Source organism: Carcharodon carcharias, chromosome 6 (assembly GCF_017639515.1).
Source record: "Carcharodon carcharias isolate sCarCar2 chromosome 6, sCarCar2.pri, whole genome shotgun sequence".
NCBI lineage: Eukaryota > Metazoa > Chordata > Chondrichthyes > Lamniformes > Lamnidae > Carcharodon > Carcharodon carcharias.
Window position 1 is genome coordinate 93,333,884 of NC_054472.1, and position 20,042 is coordinate 93,353,925.

Below are 20,042 nucleotides of genomic sequence, written 5' to 3' on the forward strand. Positions count from 1 at the left end.
GTATTGATGTCAGACTAGGAAAGTGATGCTGCTTGACTATGATGATTCAATAGTTTGCTGACTCTCAATGCCTATAGTAATACACTAAGCATGACCTCTTGGGCAAAGTACTGGAAAGCTGCCAGTGGTCATGGAACAATATCCCAGGAAGAGTCAGTGCTTCTAGAGAGTATGGGAGGAAATTGATCATTGGGACATTATTTTCCGCAGAGAGATTGTTGCTTTCCACCTCCATCAGATGAGGGGGATACACTGTCCAGGATAGTATAAGCCACTGGAATTCCACTGTCTCTGTATCAACAAATCAAAGGCATGTTTAGCAGGGTGAATATTTGTTTTACTGCTAATTTAACTCGTTCAAGTTGGATCACTGTCTTGGCCCTGGTTGAAACCATTCTGAACTTGACAGCGGGCTTTCAGTGAGGCTGGGATTTGAATTGGGGTTTTCTGTTTCTTAATAACTTCACTGCTTATAGAGCTACTTGCCCACCATTATATAGGTGGTGTTGAGTTTCTGCTTGTATGTGCTAGTCGTATCAGCCCAATCCATACAGAACTGGCCAAATCAGGGCAAAAGATCATGAAATTTTAAATGTGATTGAGCTACATTCAAAACTACTTACATTTGCGTTCTCTGTAATCTTTTATGGTGGTTCAAGATTCAGTTTGCCTGAATTAGTTCCTGCCCCAGAATGAATAAACAGCAAAAACTGGTCTTGTATACCTTACAGTAAAAACTGGAAAATAAAAGTATTGGTTCGAACTGTGTTTTCCTTCTGGGGCCTACAAAGCCGGGCACAGCCCTAAGTTGAAATGATAAAATTCTGAGCATTGTGCTGGTTTGGGAAGACTCTTCAAGTGACCCTCATTTTCTGAGACACGAGGCATGTTTTAAAAACTTTTCAAATCAAACAATATTTAAGTTCCTAAGAAACTGTCCACCAGTGAAATTTAAGTGTTTAGTTAATTTTTTTATTGAGGCATTGGAAGTGATTTCAAATCAGGTTACTCATAGATGGAGGAAGGATAGCCTTATTAAAAATGCTTAGTTTTGCTGATAAATCCATTTTCAGATGTTTTAATAAAACTCCACTGGTGACCACTCTTAAATACATCAGTAAACACTTTTTAATGGAAATTAAAAAGAAGAAACAATTATGCTCTGTTAAACTACCCAATTGCGCTGCTTTGTGGAAGATTTTACATTTATAATTATGCAAATTAATTTAACAGAAAACTGAAGGCAGCAAAATTTCAAGTGCACTATTGGCACAATTTCTCAATTGTGCCCAAAGCAGAAAATATGCCATTGAGTTAAACCAGTGATGGTGTGCGCTGCTGAAGGTACCAGTTTGATGGCTAAAGCATCTATTGCCTCTGAATCAAGTCATTAATCCAAGCCCCATTACAGGACATGATTATATAGTCTAGGTTGACAATCTAGCGTAATACTTAGGGAGTACTGCACCGTCAAGAAGTGCAGTCTTTTGAATGAGAGGTTAAACCGAGGCCCTTTCTACTCTTCTAAGTAGATGTAAAAGATCCCATGACACTATTTCAAAGAAATGAAGGAGAGCTCTCTCACTATCCTGCCCAACATTTATCTCCCAAATAACACCAGTGTAAATGAACTTATTATTATCTGCTTGTTGTTTGTGGAACTTTGCTCTATGTAATTTGGCTGTCACAATTGTCTAGTAAACACTTCAAGAAGTAATTCAGTGGCTGTGAAGCAACTTGGGACATAAAGAGGCTATATAAATGCAAGTTCTTTCTGTCTGTATGATATATTGAAATCAGTAGGTGATCACCAGATTTGATTTAATATTTGGTTTGTCTGTGACAGGGGTTTTCAATGTAAAGTTACTAATGTTTTTAACTAGCCTGGCTCTCAGTGCCTATACAGTAATCAAGTGTTCTTGCCCTATGAAACTTAGCTGGTCTGCACAGTAGGGTAAAATGTAGGAATCTAGTTTTTGAAAGAGGGCCTATTATTTCTTAAGAAGCGGATAAATTGTATTTGATAATAATCAGGGCATTTTACTTTAATATTCTTTAAATTGGAACTGAGGATCTTTTACTAATACTGAAGCAGTGTTTTTCATACTCCCCAACTGAAGTAATTTTCCTAAACTTGCCCAGCTGGAGCTGCTTCCCAGTCCCCCTTTATCCCTTCCCCTTCTTTATCGTGCTAGGCCCCCTTTTGTTTCCTCTCTCCTCTACCTCTCACCCCTTACCTTCTCATATTGCTCTCTCCTTCCTTTCACTCTGCCTCCTTTCATCCTCTCACCCCTAACTTCCAGTTCCCCTCTTGCACTGCCTTGCTCCTGTTATCCATTTCCCTCTAACTCTGCTTGTTTTTTGCTCCCCCTGTGCAAAGATGTGGGGAATTCAATAATTTAAGAAAAAGTGAAGGGCATGGAATTACTTCCTGGTGTGACAGGTTATTGTATTAATGCCCTGTGCCAAAGATAACTACAGGCATATAATTTTAGTTCCATCTCAGAAGTACCATCTGGAGAGGCCAGTTATCCTCCTCAACTGGAAGCATAGGCAGATATCTAGTCACCACCTTGGCTAATCACTGTTCGCATTGTGGGCAATCATAACATGAGCTGAATAGAACAAGAATAAATCTTCATAAAAAAGAAAGACAATGTTATTAGCCTCCCATATGCGGTGTCTTCTGATATGAAAGATTGTGAGTTGTTCAAACTCAAGCGATAAGTATCACTTATGGATAACATAATTCATTGTATAGATGGGTCAATTACTAAACCGTGAAGTGTAAAATGTTATTATATCTCAAAGTAGAAAGTGAAAGATTATATGTATATATCTCAAATTATGTTGCACTGTAGTCAGTGCCACTAGAATTACTATGAATTGCATGCAGATGGTGCACTAAGCCACTGAATGGCACAACTGCATCAAAGTGCAATATTAGAAGTAGAATGAGTTCTATTTTTACTAGTAAATACTCTAGAAAACAAGCATCTCCATCCAATGCTACCTGGACCACAATGCCCTGCAAATTTCAACTGGCAATCCTTGTGCTTTGCATTGTATGGTCTCAACTATCTCCTCATCAAAACAAAAACAGAATTACCTGGAAAAACTCAGCAGGTCTGGCAGCATCGGCGGAGAAGAAAAGAGTTGATGTTTCGAGTCTTCATGACCTTTCCATGAAGACTCGAAACGTCAACTCTTTTCTTCTCCGCCGATGCTGCCAGACCTGCTGAGTTTTTCCAGGTAATTCTGTTTTTGTTTTGGATTTCCAGCATCCGCAGTTTTTTGTTTATATCTCCTCATCAACTTGGTGCTGTTTGACAATCATATGTCATGACTACCGTTTTCTCCAGCCAGTGTTTACTCTGTTTATATTCTTTTGAAATGCCTTGCAAAGATGACCCTTCTTGCAGCTGTAAAAATCTGTCTTCAGAGAAGGATATTTCTGTGCCCAATGTTGGCCTAAGCACCGGTAACAGTAATATTTAACACCTCTGCTATTACATTTTTGTTGTTAGAGCCTTCTGCTTACCAGGATGCAACTTATTTACTTCAGCAGACACAGTAGTTGTTAACTCTGACTTGTCTCGAGTCACATTCCACCATGTCCATGGACAATGCTGTTTAGCAAGTTATGTCAAAAGTTAACTTTGGCAATGTCAGCAACTTACTGAGAATGCATTCACTTTTGAAACCACACACAAATCTGTACCGCAACGTCTTTCCTGAAATTCCCCAAAGTTACAATGGATAGATAGCTTTTTCAAGCACACGATAAACTCACCACTGTCCTCAATCAGAACTGATAGTTTCTGCAATCCCCAATGACTTGGGACTGTAGTGCTGCTCAAGCTTACACAAAATGCCGAGAGCAGTGTGTCTTTTTGCTTGGCAGAGGTGAGCAAATTCTTGAGCATTTCATCCACTTCTGGGTCTGCTTCAGACAAGATTATCGCCCTTTTACTTTCCCCCACTGCCTGATTAACAGCCGGGTTATCAAGATCTTAGAGGATATTATTAGCGGTGCAAAACATCTCTAGCTGCTCCACATACTCATCAAAGTACTCTTGGCCACAACTATATTTTCGCAGTCGCCCAATAATACTTGTTGGTATAGCCATCTCTGAAAACCAGTACACCCACGTGTACAAACAGCCTTTTCCCTATGTCTGGATTTTTAAAACTATTTTTCAGCAAAAAAAAACTCATAGTTCCTCTGCTAGTTTGCTGGAAGCTTCTCAAACCCCAATTTTTTTGACTAGGGGATATCTGCAACTCCAACTCATTGTCAAATTGTGATATCTTTGCAGGACAGAAAAGAGACAATGTGCCACATGTAAGGTTATTTACCAACTGAAACTGGTTTAGTCTGGTCTGACTATGTACACGTACATGTACAACTGGCCACCAGATGGTGCTATTACACTATCACACTCTTACATAGACAGCACAATTTCACCGTCTATTTTTCACATAACATCATCAAGAAACAGAGGGTGAAATTCTACTTTAGCAGGTGCATGAAATGGGCAAGATTGAATTGAGTGCTAGTTGTAGATCCTACCCTGTTTCCATTGAAGTCATTGGAAAGGAAAAGCAGCCAGGGTGTGTAACGGGTGGTCAATTCACTATTGACGATTTTGTGCTTCCCGCCAAAGCTGAAGTTCAATTCTAAAGTTTGATGCTAACTGCCCCACTTCCAAAGTTAACCATGTGACTTCATACAGAAGAATATTGCTATCTTTATATAAAGCAATGAAAGTGACTAAATAAAAGCACACAGCATGTAATGTACATGCAGACCTTCACCTCAATTTCAAGGAAGACCATATTTGCAGAAAGGAAGATTTTAATACAGTGTATTGATAATTTCTTCCCTTAAGGTATTACTTTGCTCAGCAAGGGAAGCAGTGGCATAGTGGTATCATTAATGAGCTAGTGACCCAGGGTAATGCTTTGGGGTATGTGGGTTCAAATCCCACCACAGCAAAAATAATAATCTGGAATTAAAAGTCTAATGATGACCATAAAACCATTGCTGATTATTGTAAAAGCCCATCTGGTTCACTAATGTCTTTTAGAGAAGGAAATCTGCTGTCCTTACCTGGTCTGGCTTACATATGACTCCAGGTGCAGAGCAATGTGGTTGACTCTGAGCAAGGGCAATTAGGGACGGGCAATAAATACTGGCCTAGCCAGCGATGCCTGAGTCCCATGAATGAAAATAAAACAATTCACTAATTTTCAGGAAACAATCATTTGTTGAAATAAGGGAAAATATCAGGTGAAGAAAATCCATTTCCAGACAGGTGCATTACACAAAAATTTGAATTGTTCCCTCCAAACTCACTCGATGAAAGAGAAAAACTCCTTAGTAATCAGTGATATGTTATTTTGGACCAGTTTAACATTGCCCATTTTCCATTTATAATGCTCATGTTTATCCTTTATTTCACTTTCATCACAAAGGCCTCTATCAGCCTTTCAATCATTAACACAAGTCATATACTAAAGTTGCATTTAGTTAATGGAAATAACTTTAGTAGTTAACCATTACTAATTAAATGTTTTCCAATAAGCAAAATGTGACAGCTGAATCTTTCAATACTAGTTACTGTAGCTGTTAGGTTTCTGGGCCAAACCTTAAACTCCCAAAAATGGATGGGTTGGGATTGTGTTTTCCTGGCCTTGGTAAAAGTGGCAGCTTCAAAGAGAGGAAGCTATGAGCAGAAAAGGTTTATGTGAATGATTCCAGGAATGAGGATAGATTGTGTGGATAGAGTGGACAGGCTGAGGTTGTTCTCAGAGAAGGTTGAAAGGAGATTTGACAGAGATGTTCAAAATCATGAGGGATCTGGACGTAGTAGATATGGAAAAACTGTTCCCATTGGCAGAAGGGTCAAGAACAAGAGGATATCAATTTAAGGTGTTTGGCTAAAGAAGCAATGGCAATATGAGGAAAAGCCTTTTTTTATGCAATGAGTGGTTAGCATCTGGAATGCACTGCCTGAGAGCGTGATGGAAGTGGATTCAATTGTGGTTAACAAAGGTGTCTTTGTTAAATACTTGAAGAGAAAAGAATTCCAGGGCTATGGGGAAAAAAAAAAACAAAAGTTGCTCTTGCAGAGAGCCCACATGTGCAAAATCAGGTCGAATGGCCTCTTTCTGTGTTGTAACTATCCTATGGACTGGAGTTAATACACCTCCACTACTGGGTTTGAGGGCAAGAGGAGGGGGGGCTCGTTAAATCCACTGGGCTGCCTGCCTGTCACCTTCCCGCCTGCCTGTCACCTTCCAGCCTGCCTGTCACCTTCCCGCCTGCCTGTCACCTGCCCACCTGCCTGTCACCTTCCAGCCTGCCTGTCACCTTCCTGCCTGGCTGTCACCTTCCCACCTGCCTGTCACCTTCCCGCCTGCCTGTCACCTTCCAGCCTGCCTGTCACCTTCCCGCCTGCCTGTCACCTGCCCACCTGCCTGTTACCTTCCCACCTGCCTGTCACCTTCCCGCCTGCCTGTCACCTGCCTGTGATCTTCCCGCCTGCCTGTCACCTGCCCACCTGCCTGTGATCTTCCCGCCTGCCTGTCACCTTCCAGCCTGCCTGTCATCTTCCTGCCTGCCTGTCACCTTCCAGCATGCCTGTCACCTTCCCACCTGCCTGTCACCTTCCCGCCTGCCTGTCACCTTCCAGCCTGCCTATCACCTTCCCACCTACCTGTCACTTGCCCACCTGCCCGTCCCACTGCAATTATATCAGCATGGGTGGTGGCATCCGGAAACCTGCACCCGCCTCGCCCCTTGGCCATTTGAGGGCCTTAGGTAGGAAATTAACATCTGCTTGAGGGCCTCACCCAACCACTGCCAACATTTGACATGAGCTGGGGAGGCCAAATGGCCAGGCTGGCAGGTTTCGCTGCTCAGGCTGGTGGTGGGCGGGAGGCCGGGTCCCTTCTTAAAAGGCCCCTTGGGTTCAGTGGAGGGTACTCCCCGCAAGTTGTTACCGCCCCCAGGTTGCCCTCCCTCATGGCCTCCCAAACACCAGCCCCTTGTCTCCATTGCCAAGGCCTGCCAGCTCAGTACCCAGCAAAACCCCATCCATACCTAAATGATCCAATGCCACCCGATTGGTCCAAAACTCCTGGAGAGCTGCTGTACTCTGTTTGGCAGCAGCTTTCTGAGGCAGGACATCAAGATCCAGAAGGTGAAAGCCCCACCTCAAGCTTACTAACAGCTCATTGGTCCCTGATGTCCCCCTCGGCTGGCTCCTCCCAGAACTTTTAGCTGGGAGAATGGGGAATCCAGTGACCAAGTGCCAGTGGGAGACTCCTTCTACTAAGCTTCTGGGCTTGGCACTTAGCAGAAGGTGTAAAACATGCATAAATACATTAATTGTCAAACTCATTTGAACTGTCATAAGTGTCAAAATGAACCATCGAAGGTAACTGTCAAGCTGTCAGTGTATTTAAAACACCTTTAAATCTTTGAAAAAAAATGTCTGGACTATATTTCTAAAAATCTGTACTTGCTACTTCACTCTGTTGACATAAGCTTGAGGGCTACCAATACTGGATTAGTGCTGTATGACTGAATTCACAACCTTCCATTTTCACAGTAGGATGCCTTCTATTTCACAGTTTGATTATCAGCTCCGTGGTTATAGGCTATTTGAAGTGGAACTATGAATTCCAATGTTTGCTTTTATAAGTGATTAAGCGCTTGAATTCCAGTGTTTGTTTTTATAAGGGATTAAGCACTGGAATGAAATATTTGCTTTTATAATGATGTAATTGAAGAAATGTAAATTTAGTGAATGGGCTTTTATGTGTTTTGTTTTAAAATAAAGTCTGCAACAGACACTTTATTTTGAACTTTATTTTATTTAATCTCAGCATGGGTCCTGAAGTCTGTCCACGGTGGTTACTAGGTGAGTTAGCTTGGTATGTGTACTAAGTTGGCATGGGGTTATAAAGGACTATGGGGTTAGTAGAGGTGCATAGGTTAGCATGAAGGCTATGAAGGGTTATGGGAGTGGGTAGATGGACATATGTTGGCATGGAGAGTATGAGAGATTTTGGAGGTGGGGTGGAGAGGCATAGGCTGGCATGGATGATATGAGGTGCTATGGGGATGAGTAGAGGGACATAAGTTTGGCATGGTGGGCATGAGGGGAAATGGGTTGGTGTGGATGGGGCATGGGGAGTATATGTGGGGATGTCCGGGAGGTGTGAGGGTTGAGGGCTGTTTTTGGTTTCATTGAATTTCTTCAAAATCTTGGACACAGAGCCAGAGCATAGAGGCAGGCCTTCCACCTAGCCCACCTCTGCACCCGGCAGCATCTGCACTTGCTCCAGGGGTGGCGAGCCCGACTCCCAGAGAATCCTACCATCGGAACAAAAATCCCAACTTCTGGAGCACTTTTTCCCAGATTGGGCTTGTGGAGCCAGGAGATGTCCCAGCCTGGGATTGAAAATCCAGTGTTTAGTGTCAATTGGTGCTAAATTGATGGTGTGTTTTATAAAAGGATAGTACAGAGAATATAGAGAGTTTACTAAAGATAGCATTGTCCTAGCACAATGAGAAGGATGTCAACTGAAACATTAGCCTTCTCTGTGGGTTTAAGCTGCTGACTGATCTGATCTCAATTTTCTATTTTTATTCCAAATTTCCAAACCTCAGTTTTCCTTTGCAACTCAGTTTATCAACACTCAGCCCTCACAACAGTATATTTAAAGCAACGATCAATAGTGCTGGGAAAAGATGTGCTATGATATTTTCAACTAAATAAATTGAATCAAGCTTCCCTTCCCCTGCTATCTGTCTGCAGCCCACTCTGACCATCATTGGAGGCCCGACCAATCCTTTAGGTGAGATAACTGAACTAGTTAGGTACAGTAAAAAAACATGAAACATGACCTAAAAAGTGCTCTGATTTTACTGTAGGTTGCAATTCCACTACATTGCTGAAAGTAGGAAGCATTGATCTTTTGAAAATTAATGATATATGAATAATATCAGAGTAAAGTAGGCTCTGCTGCTTAAATTTAACCTAAATTTTCAAATATTCTCTCCACTCATTAATAATATGGTCTTTGAAAAATGAACGGTTACTATTAATTTAAATATCTGGAAGGACAAAAGGAAGCAAACTCCAACTAAGGAAACCCATCAATTCTTGGCCTACAAATAAATATAATCCAACTCAAATCTTTTTATATAATCTTATTTTTTTGAATGAAATGTTGCTTTTAGCCTTTGAAATAAACTTATTTTCAATTTCTTAATTCTTTATCTATGGGGAAATTCAAAGCAAACTCTGACTAAGAGGGCACTCTGAGAAGCTCATTATCTGTGGCCTATGAATAAATACAATATAATGTTATTTAGCCTCGCTAGGGATATGTTCTTATTCCTTATCAAAATGAATTTTGCTGCAGATTTAAATTAATATAATTAATCCTAGCTTCAAAATCCTCAATTTAAATGCCATCTGCTTAGATTACTCATCTATGTTAAAGCCTTCTTTCCACCCTATCTTTTTATTTGTTCCGTGTGTTCATTCCTCCCTGCACAATCTCCTTACAGCTTCAGCCCTACTTCCATCTTCAGAGTTACGTAAAGAAGCAAGCACCACATGAAACGAATATTATCTGACAATGTTCCCCAACTCCCGGCCCAATTTTCAAACATGTTGATGAGCACATGCAACTTCCATTGTTTGTGTAATCCTGTAAACCAGATCTTCAGTGACATGCAGCTGATTTCAAACATGGTGCATTGTGTATGCCTTGGTCTATAAGCAAAGCCATAATGAATCTGAAATTAATGCATGCAGTTGTAATGAGATATAAATGAAGGAAACTTCTGTTTTTTTTTCCTTAGATTGAGCTAATGAATGACGTAAAAGTACATTCAATATTATTGTTTTACATGGAGGACCTGGCACTACTGAGGTCCAAATCCTGCCCTTTAATCTATGAGGTCTGTGTTTGAACCCTGACAAGAATGATGTGATGAAAACTTCTTCTCTGCTGGTAGTATTAATCATGTTTCTTATTGACGTACCTCTAAGGGTCCTGATTGCCATATATGTGATGTTATTGGCAAAGATACTGTTAACCCACCTGATGGAGTTTACTGATTTTTTTTATTGCTTAAATGTTGTGTCAAGGGGCTATGAACTCACAGTATATATTTTTACAATATATATATCCTCATGGCTAATTTCTCAAATTAAAAAAAAACTGAACAAAGACTTTTAAAATCACTAAAGCTATGTCTGTCTGTGACCCTGAACAGAAAGGGCTATTTGGCAGTATCAAAGAAATTTGCACCTTGTTGTCTCTGAAGAGACCCTAACAACTCCCTGGGGGCTGCAGAGACCAAATTCAAAGGGAACTGTACAAAGGCCATCCATATTTCATAAGCCAGGCCTGGGCAATCGAGGCTGATTTGTCTGCTGGGACAAAGGAGCCTTTAAGATTTAATGGTTGAAACATTAACCATCTCAGGGACCCAGAGAAAGAGACATGCACCTTTTGACAAAGCCAAAATTGAGAGGTGAGAATCATGTAACATGATTCTCCCTCCCGTTCCCCCCCCCAAAGCTGAGGAACCAATAATTTGCCGTGTACAGCTGCAAAGCTTAGTCTGCCATCTTTCTATCTACCAAGCACAGAAAAGGGGCTCTGTCCAAGTTTGAACGCCTAGTCCCATTTACACTGTTTGTAGTAGAACTTCTGTACCATCGCCTATAGGACTGATTCATCTCTATGTGCCTATCTCATCTTGGAAGCCAACTCTACTGGAAAAGTCCAGCATCAGTTCAGCCTGCCGGCCTCTATGAAGGAATACTATATTGGACTTTGATTCTGGACTATGGGCTCACGTGAAACACCAATTCTTTTCTCTGTGGTCTTTGCCCTGTAAATCTTTTTTTCTCTATCCCTCTTTTATTGTATGAGAGAAAAGGAAGCAACATTGCTACCCTCCTTCCACATTTCAGTGTGTGAAAATAAACTAACCCTTTGAGTTCATCCTATCTCAGGTTTGCTGTGGGGTTATTAAAAGGAATTGGATCACACCAAAGCCGAGGGGTTGGGTAATATGCCACCGCTTATAAAGGGGGAAGCAAATCAAACACTCTTCTGTTTACATATGGGTGATGAGAGGAGAAATCAAGGCTGTCTAAGTTAACACCCCCCCACCCCCCCGCCCCACCCCACCCCCGTCCATAACTGTTGGAATAGTTTCCAAAGTGCCCTTTGTAGAAAATTGAAAGAAAAAAATGTTGAAATTATGGTAGAAAAGATAAAGAGAAGGTATTTCCACTGTCATTAGGATGCTAACCAGAGCAGGAAGACAGAGATTGGTAGCATAGTGATAATGTTACTGGGCCATTAAATCAGGGGCCTAGAGTAATGCTCAGGAGATATGAGTTCAACTTCCAGCATGGCAGCTGGGGGAAATGTAAACTCATGTTATAGATATATTTGGGATAAAAAGCTAGTCTGAGATAATAATGATCATGAAAATAACCAATTGTTGCAAAAGCCCAAATCTGCTTCCTGACCTGCCCTGGCCTATATATGACTCCAGACCCACAGTAATGTGGTTGACTCTTAACTATATCCGAAATGGTCTACCAAACTACTCAGTTGTATCAAACCACCATATAAAAGTCAAATAAAAATAAAACCAGATAGACCACCCGGCATCAACCAAGGCATCGGAAATGATAAAGGTCCAACAGTAAATTCAGAAGACAAGGCTGAAGCGTTTGCAACCATCTTTAACCAGAAGTGCTGACTGGATAACCCATCTCACCTTCCTCCTGAAGCCCCCAGTATCACAGCTGCCAGTCTTTAGCCAATTCAATGCACACCACATGATATCACGAAATATCATGGTATTGTTGCTGGACTAGTAATCCAGAAATGCAACCTGGGTTCGAATCCCACCATGGCAGATGGTGGAACTTGAATTCAATAAAAAATCTGGAATTAAAAGTCTGATGATGACAATTGTCGATTGTTGTAAAAAACTCATCTGGCTTTAGGAAAGGAAATCTGCTGTTCTCACCTGGTCTGGCCTACATGTGACTCCAGCAATGAACAAGAGCAATTAGGTATGGGCAATAAATGGTAGCCTAGCCAGCGACGCCCACATCCCATGAATGAATAAAAAAACAAAAATCTGAAGGCACTGCCTACAGCAAAAGCTATGGGCCCTGACAACATTCTGGCTGTAGTACGGAAGACTTGTGCTCCAGAACTAGCTGCACCCTTAGTCAAGCTGTTGCAGTAGAGCTACACTGGCATCTACTCGACAATATGGAAACTTGCTCAGGCATGTCCCAACCACAAAAAACAGATCCAATCCAACCAAGTACCACACCATTATTCTACTCTCGATCATCAACAAGTGTTGGCAGTGTCATTGATGGTGCTACCAAGTAGCACTTACTCAGGTACAACCTGCTCGCCAATGCTCAGTTTGGGTTCTGCCAGGGTTACTCAGGTTCTGACCTCATTACAGCCTTGATCCAAACATGAAAGAAAGGGCTGAATTCCAGGGTATGGTAAGAATGACTGCCCTTGATAAGGTAGCAGGATTGCATTTCACCGAGTGTGACTTCAAGGAGCCCTAGCAAAATTGAAGTCAATAGGGATCAGATGGAAAACTCTCCACTAGTTGGAGTCATATCTAGCACAAATATGGGTGTGATTGTTGGAGGCTAATCATCTCAGCCTCGGGACATCACTGTAGCAGTTCCTCAGGATAGTGTCTGAGGCCCAACCATCTTCAGCTACTTCATCAATGACCACTCCTCTAATATAAGTTCAGAAGTAGGCATGTTCAATAATGGTTGAATAGTGTTCAATATCATTCGCAACTCCTTGTATATTGAAGCAGTCCATCTCCATATGGACTGGACAGCATTCAGGCTTGGGTTAATAAGTGGCAAGTAATAGTCATGCCACACAATTGCCAGGCAATGACCAGCTACAACAGGAAAGAATCTAAACATCCTCCCTTGACATTCTATAGCATTACCATCACCGAATTCCACACCATTAACACTCTGGATGTTACAATTGAACAGAACCTAAATGGACCAGCTATATAAATATTGTGGCTGCAAGAGCAGGTCAGAGGCTGGGAATCCTGATTCCCCAAACCTGCTCACTATTTAAAATGCACAAGTCAGGACAGTGATGGAATACTTTTTACTTACATGGATGAATACAACTTCAACAACACTGGAGGGGTGGAATTTAACCCCCATCCTTTTGGGAGCAGACTCAGCGGTGAGGGGATTTAATTGGGCAGGAAGATCTAGGATGTACTATCTATTGCCACCACCCCCAACTACCCGAGTAAGTCAGGGGTGGGTAATGTCGAGGTTGGCCTTGAGACCCTTAGGGGGGAATTAAGGACCACTTGAGAACCTCATCCTGCCACTTATATTCTACCAGCAGTGGAAGAGGGCCCACACCACCTAGATAGGCTGCTAGATATACTTTGGTGGGCCTGCCTATGAATGGGATAGAGGGAGGGCCCTCTCGTTCAGGCATCTTGTGCATTGTGGAGGGCCCCACCAGTGACAAGAGTGATTCCTGTGAAGATTCCCTAGATTTAAGGTAATTGTTAAAAATTGCCGAGGGGGAGATGAGGAGAAATTTGTTCACTCAGTGAGTTTATATGATCTGGTATATATGCACTACCTAAAATGGTGGTGGAAATAGATTCAACGATAACTTTGTAATAAGAACTGGATATAAACTTGAAAAGGAAATACTTGCAGGATTATGGGGAAGAACAGGAACTAACTATATAGCTCTTTGAGAGAACAAGCTCAGGCACAATGAGCCAAATGATTTCTTCCTGTGCTGTATTCTTCCATGATTCCATGTCTTCTTTGGCTGTCTTCATGTCAGAACACATTCTGGACAAGGCTTTCCTTTCATCATTATCACATCTAGTTTGCTGAGCCCACTAGGGGAGCACTTCATAGGAATAATAGAGTTAGTAAACCTCCTCCAAATGCAGGGATCTCTGGATGACAAGGTTGTGCAGGGTGCAGCATACTTATACAACTTGGGAGACACAATGTGGGGCTAATAAAAGTGAGCCTCAGAAATGTCATGTCACCTAAATTTTAAGGAGCCCTGTGTTGTGCTTCATTATGATCCTATTGGTTCCCTGACTCTTACTAAACCTGTGTTGCTCAGTTGTGGTGTGGATGTGGAGGGATGAGCAATCTATGTTGGGGCATCTTTTATTCCCCCAGATGATGTCCTGTCATGTTCCTGGAAGATACGATTAGTAGGGTAGAGGGGAGGGGTGGGTAATGGTTGAACATTGCACCAATTTAAATCTTAATTCCCTTTTGATCTGTCATAACTGTTTGTTACTGCTAATTAAGCTGTCTGGCATTGTAAACTAACTATTGAAAGCATGGAACCTTATTTCTTCAGGTATTAATTGTTGGTGATTTTAAAAGTATTAAACTTTTAAAGTTTTATTTACTTTTCCTCTCTCCTTTTACTCTTTTCCTCTTAATCTAACCTTTCTCTTTCCTTATTCCTCTTTGCATACCTGATTTGATTTGAATTCACCCACTCTATTTTACATTTCCTTCTCAGCCCTTACCCTATCAACCAAATTAATTAAGGAGTTATATATAGATGCTTATATTGTTCACTAAGGTTCAAGACACCCTGTTTGCCACACTGTGATGCTGTCAGCTCATACTTTCAGCACCTTGTCACACAAAATATTAAAAATCTAAACATGTCAAGGCATGTCTAACAGTCCTTTCATAGCAACTTATGACTCATTGTGGCAGCTGCCTGGGAACCTTGCCCAGACTTGCATTATTCTGTTTCTGTGATTTCGAGACAAGTTACACATTAATTAAGCGGTAGCCCTTCCAACTTACAAAGGCTACTGGTTGGAGGTCCAGTGCCTTGGTGGCAACATGTGTTCAGTCAATGATACCTTGGACATGTAGATGACCAGTCACTGCTGCAAATTACTGAATATCAATGGGCAAAGTGATGTACTGGCTAGCAGGACATTGTGAGTAGATTAGTGCAGCTGCCCACTACAGACTGGGGTACAAAGTTGTCCCCTGTTACAGCCTGGAATGAGGCAGTGTCAGAAGTTGTAATGTAATAAGTTAAGAGTTGTGGGGCAGAATTTTACTGGGGTGGGCGTGGGGGTGGGGATGGGAAGGGTGTAGGGGCTTGTAGGAGGCATGCTGCTTGCCTCGCCAGAAGACTAACTTTAAAAAGGCTGCCCTGCAGCCACATGCTGGGGTGGCCTTAAGAACCTTAGAGTGGAATTTCCACCCTTTGGTGAGACTTTCCACCCCTCAGTGAAAGGATGGGCAGCCCTCAAGAACTGCTGGCCAATCTGAATGGTTGGAAACTCTAGTAGCCTCAGCAGTGCCAGAATTTTGAATGGGGGAGGATTAGGGAGCCTGAGGAGGAGGGGAGTGTGAGGAAGTTTGGAAGGGGGGGTGGGTTTTGGTGGGAAGTGATAAGGGGGGTTAACACCTTGGGGAAGGTGGGTGCCCCCGATGCACACAGGCCACACCCATGAAGGATATACTCTCCCCTTCTTTTTGTCTTTTAACTGGTTTTGTTAAAAGCCTGACTTCTGACTCCAGCCCACCTACCCACACCAACCATATGATAGTGTGGGCATTGCAATATTCAGGTCAATTGGCTTGTTAACAATCTCAATTGCCCCTTAATTATTTTTCAAAATGGTGGGCGGGTTGCTGATGTTGGCACTTGCCGGCCTAACGTTTTAGGGTGAACAGGTCAGGGAGTGGGCAGGAATGTGATGCGCTAGCAACCAGTTATATTTTATGTGTCCTCCCCCTACAAAAAACACACCTGGAGTTTGGGGTGGGGGGGGGGGTGGGGGGGGTGGGGGGGGGTGCGGTGGGGGGCGGTGATGGGGGGCTATAAAATCCAGCCCTTGGTGACTTTGACAGCTACTAGCAAAGAATGACCGTCTGGTGCAGCAGGTCTGATACAGGCTACAGAGGTTGTAACAACCTGCTTGGAGAAGCTAGTCTCCATAAAACTGACTCTTGGCCTGCAGACCCTCTGGTCTGGGTAAGGCCTCCTGTGAACAGTCCATTTACTTGCTGTGTTCTTGTAGGCTCAACTGCTGTTTGCTGAGGTTGTTGTTGCTTCTCTTGCTCAATCTCTTCTACCATCCAAATCAATGTAGATATACTGGCAGCTATGATAAAGTGTGAGAGCTTATCAAGGTAGGTAAGTCAAAGAATCTCAGCACAAAGCAGTCTGGAAGCAGAAAAGTCTCCTGGCAATCTGAATAGCATAAGAATACATGGTTCCCTATAATTCAATTGCCTCCTGGTGAGCGGTCTCATTAATAGTGCTTCACATGGTCCTGAGAAGTCAGTCCTTTTCGGGTTTACTAACTTTTTGGGCACTGGATCAGACTTTGGTAATTCTGTATTGAAATCATTCAGTGGTCCTAATGACATCATAGGACCTTAATATGCACACATTGAAGAGGCACCACCTTTCTCTGGCAGGTACATTGCCAGATAAAAAAATTGTGTGGTTAAAATGGTAGCCAGTGGCAAAGCAGCGAGAATGGAGCGGTAATTACTCTGAAGCATTTTTAACAGTGCACTACCCCATTCCTGCTATGCAAAGTGGTTTAACATCTCCCCTATAGGTTGGTGAAATTTAATTTGAGGTAATAAAATTTCTACCACTCTCCATCAAAAATATGCTTTAACCCTTTGAGTTAAAAGGAGCTTCCAAAACAGCACCAGTGTAAATATTTCCACTTCCCATTGTTACGGACAGGATGGGGTTTAATTTAAACTGCCCTGGGCTTCCCTCTCACCACATAGAATAAAGAACTGTTGTTTCACATGAGGCCGGAGTCCAGATTCAAAGTCCAATGGTGTACTCTTTCACAGAGGTCAACAGCTGAAGATCGATGCTGGATAATTCACTTTTCCAGTAGCAGTGACTTGAAGGATAGAGTAGGCATGTAGAGATGAATTAGTTTTATAGGCATTGATACAGAAGTTCAGAAGTTGCAGTAGAAACAGTGTAGATGGGGGCCAGGTGTTCAAGCCAGGACAGAGCCCATTTTCTGAGCTGCTGCTTGCTAGATGGAAAGTGGCAGACTGAATGCCAGTACAGCAAGGCAGTGTAACTGGATCGCCCAGCTATGGGGGTGGTTGGGATTCTGTGACTCTCACCTCTCCACTTTGGCTTTGACAAAGGATATATATTCCTTTGTCTGGATTCTTGAAATTGTTTCAACAATTAAGAATTTCAAAGGAGGGCGCAGGGTCCTTTGTCCTAGCAGGTAGTCTCCATTGGTCAGGCCTGGCTTAGGAAATGTAGATGGCCTTTGTATAATTCTCTTCAAATTTGATCTCTGCAGCCACAGGGGTAGTTAGCATCTCTGCAGAGATAATGAGGTGTCAGCTTCTCAGATGTTGCCAGAAAGTTCCTTTTGTTCAGTGTTACAGGCAGGTATAGCTTCAGCCTTTTTAAAGTCTTTATCCAGTTTTTAAAATTTTATGAAGTAGCTATCTTGATATATATATATTATATTTCTTAAAAATATGGTGTGAGGTCTTAGCCCCATGACACCATTATCAGCCACAGCAAGGTATCTCTGAGTTCTAGAAGTGATGTCAGAGCAACACAGTATAGTATTTGAATGGCATTAATGGTTCAATTAGAGCCTTCTAAACCAATAAAAATGTGAGTTTCCATTTTCATTTTGTAACTAAGACTAAAGTTGCTAAAATTTCAAATAGTTTAGGAATGTAGATCTACTATAGGTTGTTGTTGTTTTTTGGTTCCTAGATATTGTTAATAATCACACTTTCAGGTTGTAAAGATCAAAAAGCCATTATGTTGCATTTTCCATATTGTCTTTATCAAAAGAGAGATCAGATTGAACTGCTTATGTAGGCAGAAACCTCAGTGTCTCGTGCAGCTGTGAAATATGGCCTCCCGGAACATTTACACATAACTATTAATTCCTAGCTATTTATAGATATTTACAGATAATTTAATAACATATAACAGATCCCATACTTTAGATTTTCTGCTGTTAATTTAAAATAGTAGCATATTAGTACTGAGTCCTGAATGTTTCTTAGCGCATGCATCAATGCAAGCAATTTCTGGTATGTGTTTAAAGCAGCAGTGTATTGAGCAACATACACTATCTACATACAGCAGATTTTGTTATAATGATCTCAACTACTACATATTACTTCTTCTAGCATATATTTTCCTCAATCCTGCCTGAAGTTCCAGAAATAAGAAGTGTTCAAACATTAATAATGAACCTCTAGTAAGAATTATTTGTGTGCATCTATTGAGTTTGTATTTACAAGATTCAATGGCAGTAGAATGACTGTGACATGCGTTAATACTAAGTATTAGAATTGCATAGCAAGCAATGAAGGTAAGTATTTTACCGTGAATTTAGTTTCTATTCCTGTGGATTAGTATTGTAATAGTAAAACACTAAACCTTACTTACAGGTAAACAGGTGTTAACTGTACATGGGAGGGTTTCTGGGGAGCGTGGTAGGAGTATGACTCAAGTCCACCTATGAAATCAACTGAAACCACAACACAACCACAAATAAATACATAGATTCACAAGTTAAAAGAATGAAATGAATAAAGAATAAAGATATTAAGTGATAAATATTAATTAGAAATAAAAATGCAAACATTTAACAAAAAAAAACACATTGTTGGCTCAATATTCCTCGGTTATCTATTTTAACAGATGTTTTAAACCATTTCACAAAGATACGGTACATTTTACTCATCTTTTCAAAGGGACCTATGGCAGCATGGACTGTATCTTGAATGATTCCAGAGTCTAGTCTCCACTAACCTACCGCGAAAGTGATTCCAGTTATTATTAATCATTCCTTTTTGCCAGTTTAATTCTTTATTTATTTTAAATTGAACAATACTTCCATTAAAACAGTAAACAAGGGAACTCATTATCTGTTCATCCACTAGTATTGATAGCAGAAATTTCTAGGCTGGAGAGGTTGTGCACTTTTTAAAAGTAAATTATATGCTGTTCAGGATAAAGGATATCAATGATGGAGAATGGAATGCTTATTCTTATTCTTAGAATGAAGTCTTAAATTTAAAAAAAACTTCCTGCCAAGCAGTCCAATGTTGGGCAATAACCCAACTGTACCTGAGTTATGGCCATTGTTTTGGTCCTCCTTCAGTTCACAGAGTCTGTCTTCCTTGATTTAAAGTTCCAGAGGAACTCACTCTGCTACTTGCTACTGGCAGGAACATCAGATCTCAACAAACTACTGCAAGGTGAAGAATTCCCATTCACAATGTGCAGCAGATTTATTCCCAGAGCAGTAACCGCATCTGAAAGTGGTGTTGGGAGGCATAAGGTGGTGAGGATGGTGCACTTTTCATAGAGTGGCAGCATTTGCTCAAATTTAGAGATAAGCATAGCCACAGCCATTGAGTAAGAAGCAGGGATGCTTCCTCCACATTATCCCTTTCTGTTTCCTAAGCAAACAATCACATTTTTGAGTAAGATCTCCAGTTTAATACCAATTAATGCAAGCTTGTGGGCAGTTGTGCAGTAGACCAGCATTTACAAGGAAATGGAATGAGACTATTCAGGCTATATTTCACTGAGTATCATTAAGGCTATTGAAAATGTTAAAAATCATATTTAACAACTGCCACAATGTAAAAGAACATGATACTGTTTTATACCCTCTGGCTGGAATTTTCCACTCCTGTTGGCAGTGGGCTTGGGTGGACAATATTGTGAGAAGGCCAAAAATTGATTTTATGCCATTTATGCCATCTTGCAAGCCTCCGTCCACAAGTGTATCCAGCGGGTCACGGGTGCCATCTTCGAGAAGGCACAGAACTTTGTGCATTCCGCCCGGGACCAGGCAAACTAGGAAGGAAGAGCACTGGGATTTGCAGAAATCTCTGGTTTCC

The 20,042-nt window shown here is 41.5% G+C and overlaps 1 protein-coding gene across 2 annotated transcripts in view; it reads right to left on the minus strand.

The window, feature by feature from the left end:
- Positions 1-20,042, minus strand: part of LOC121279094 (sodium/potassium-transporting ATPase subunit beta-1-interacting protein 3-like) — a 652,108-nt gene that overhangs the window by 1,175 nt on the left and 630,891 nt on the right. For both annotated transcript variants that reach the window (XM_041190019.1, XM_041190018.1), the window contains exon 6: positions 18,577-18,658. In XM_041190019.1, coding sequence (XP_041045953.1) covers positions 18,577-18,658 — 82 coding nt within the window. The remainder of the gene's footprint in view (positions 1-18,576; positions 18,659-20,042) is intronic.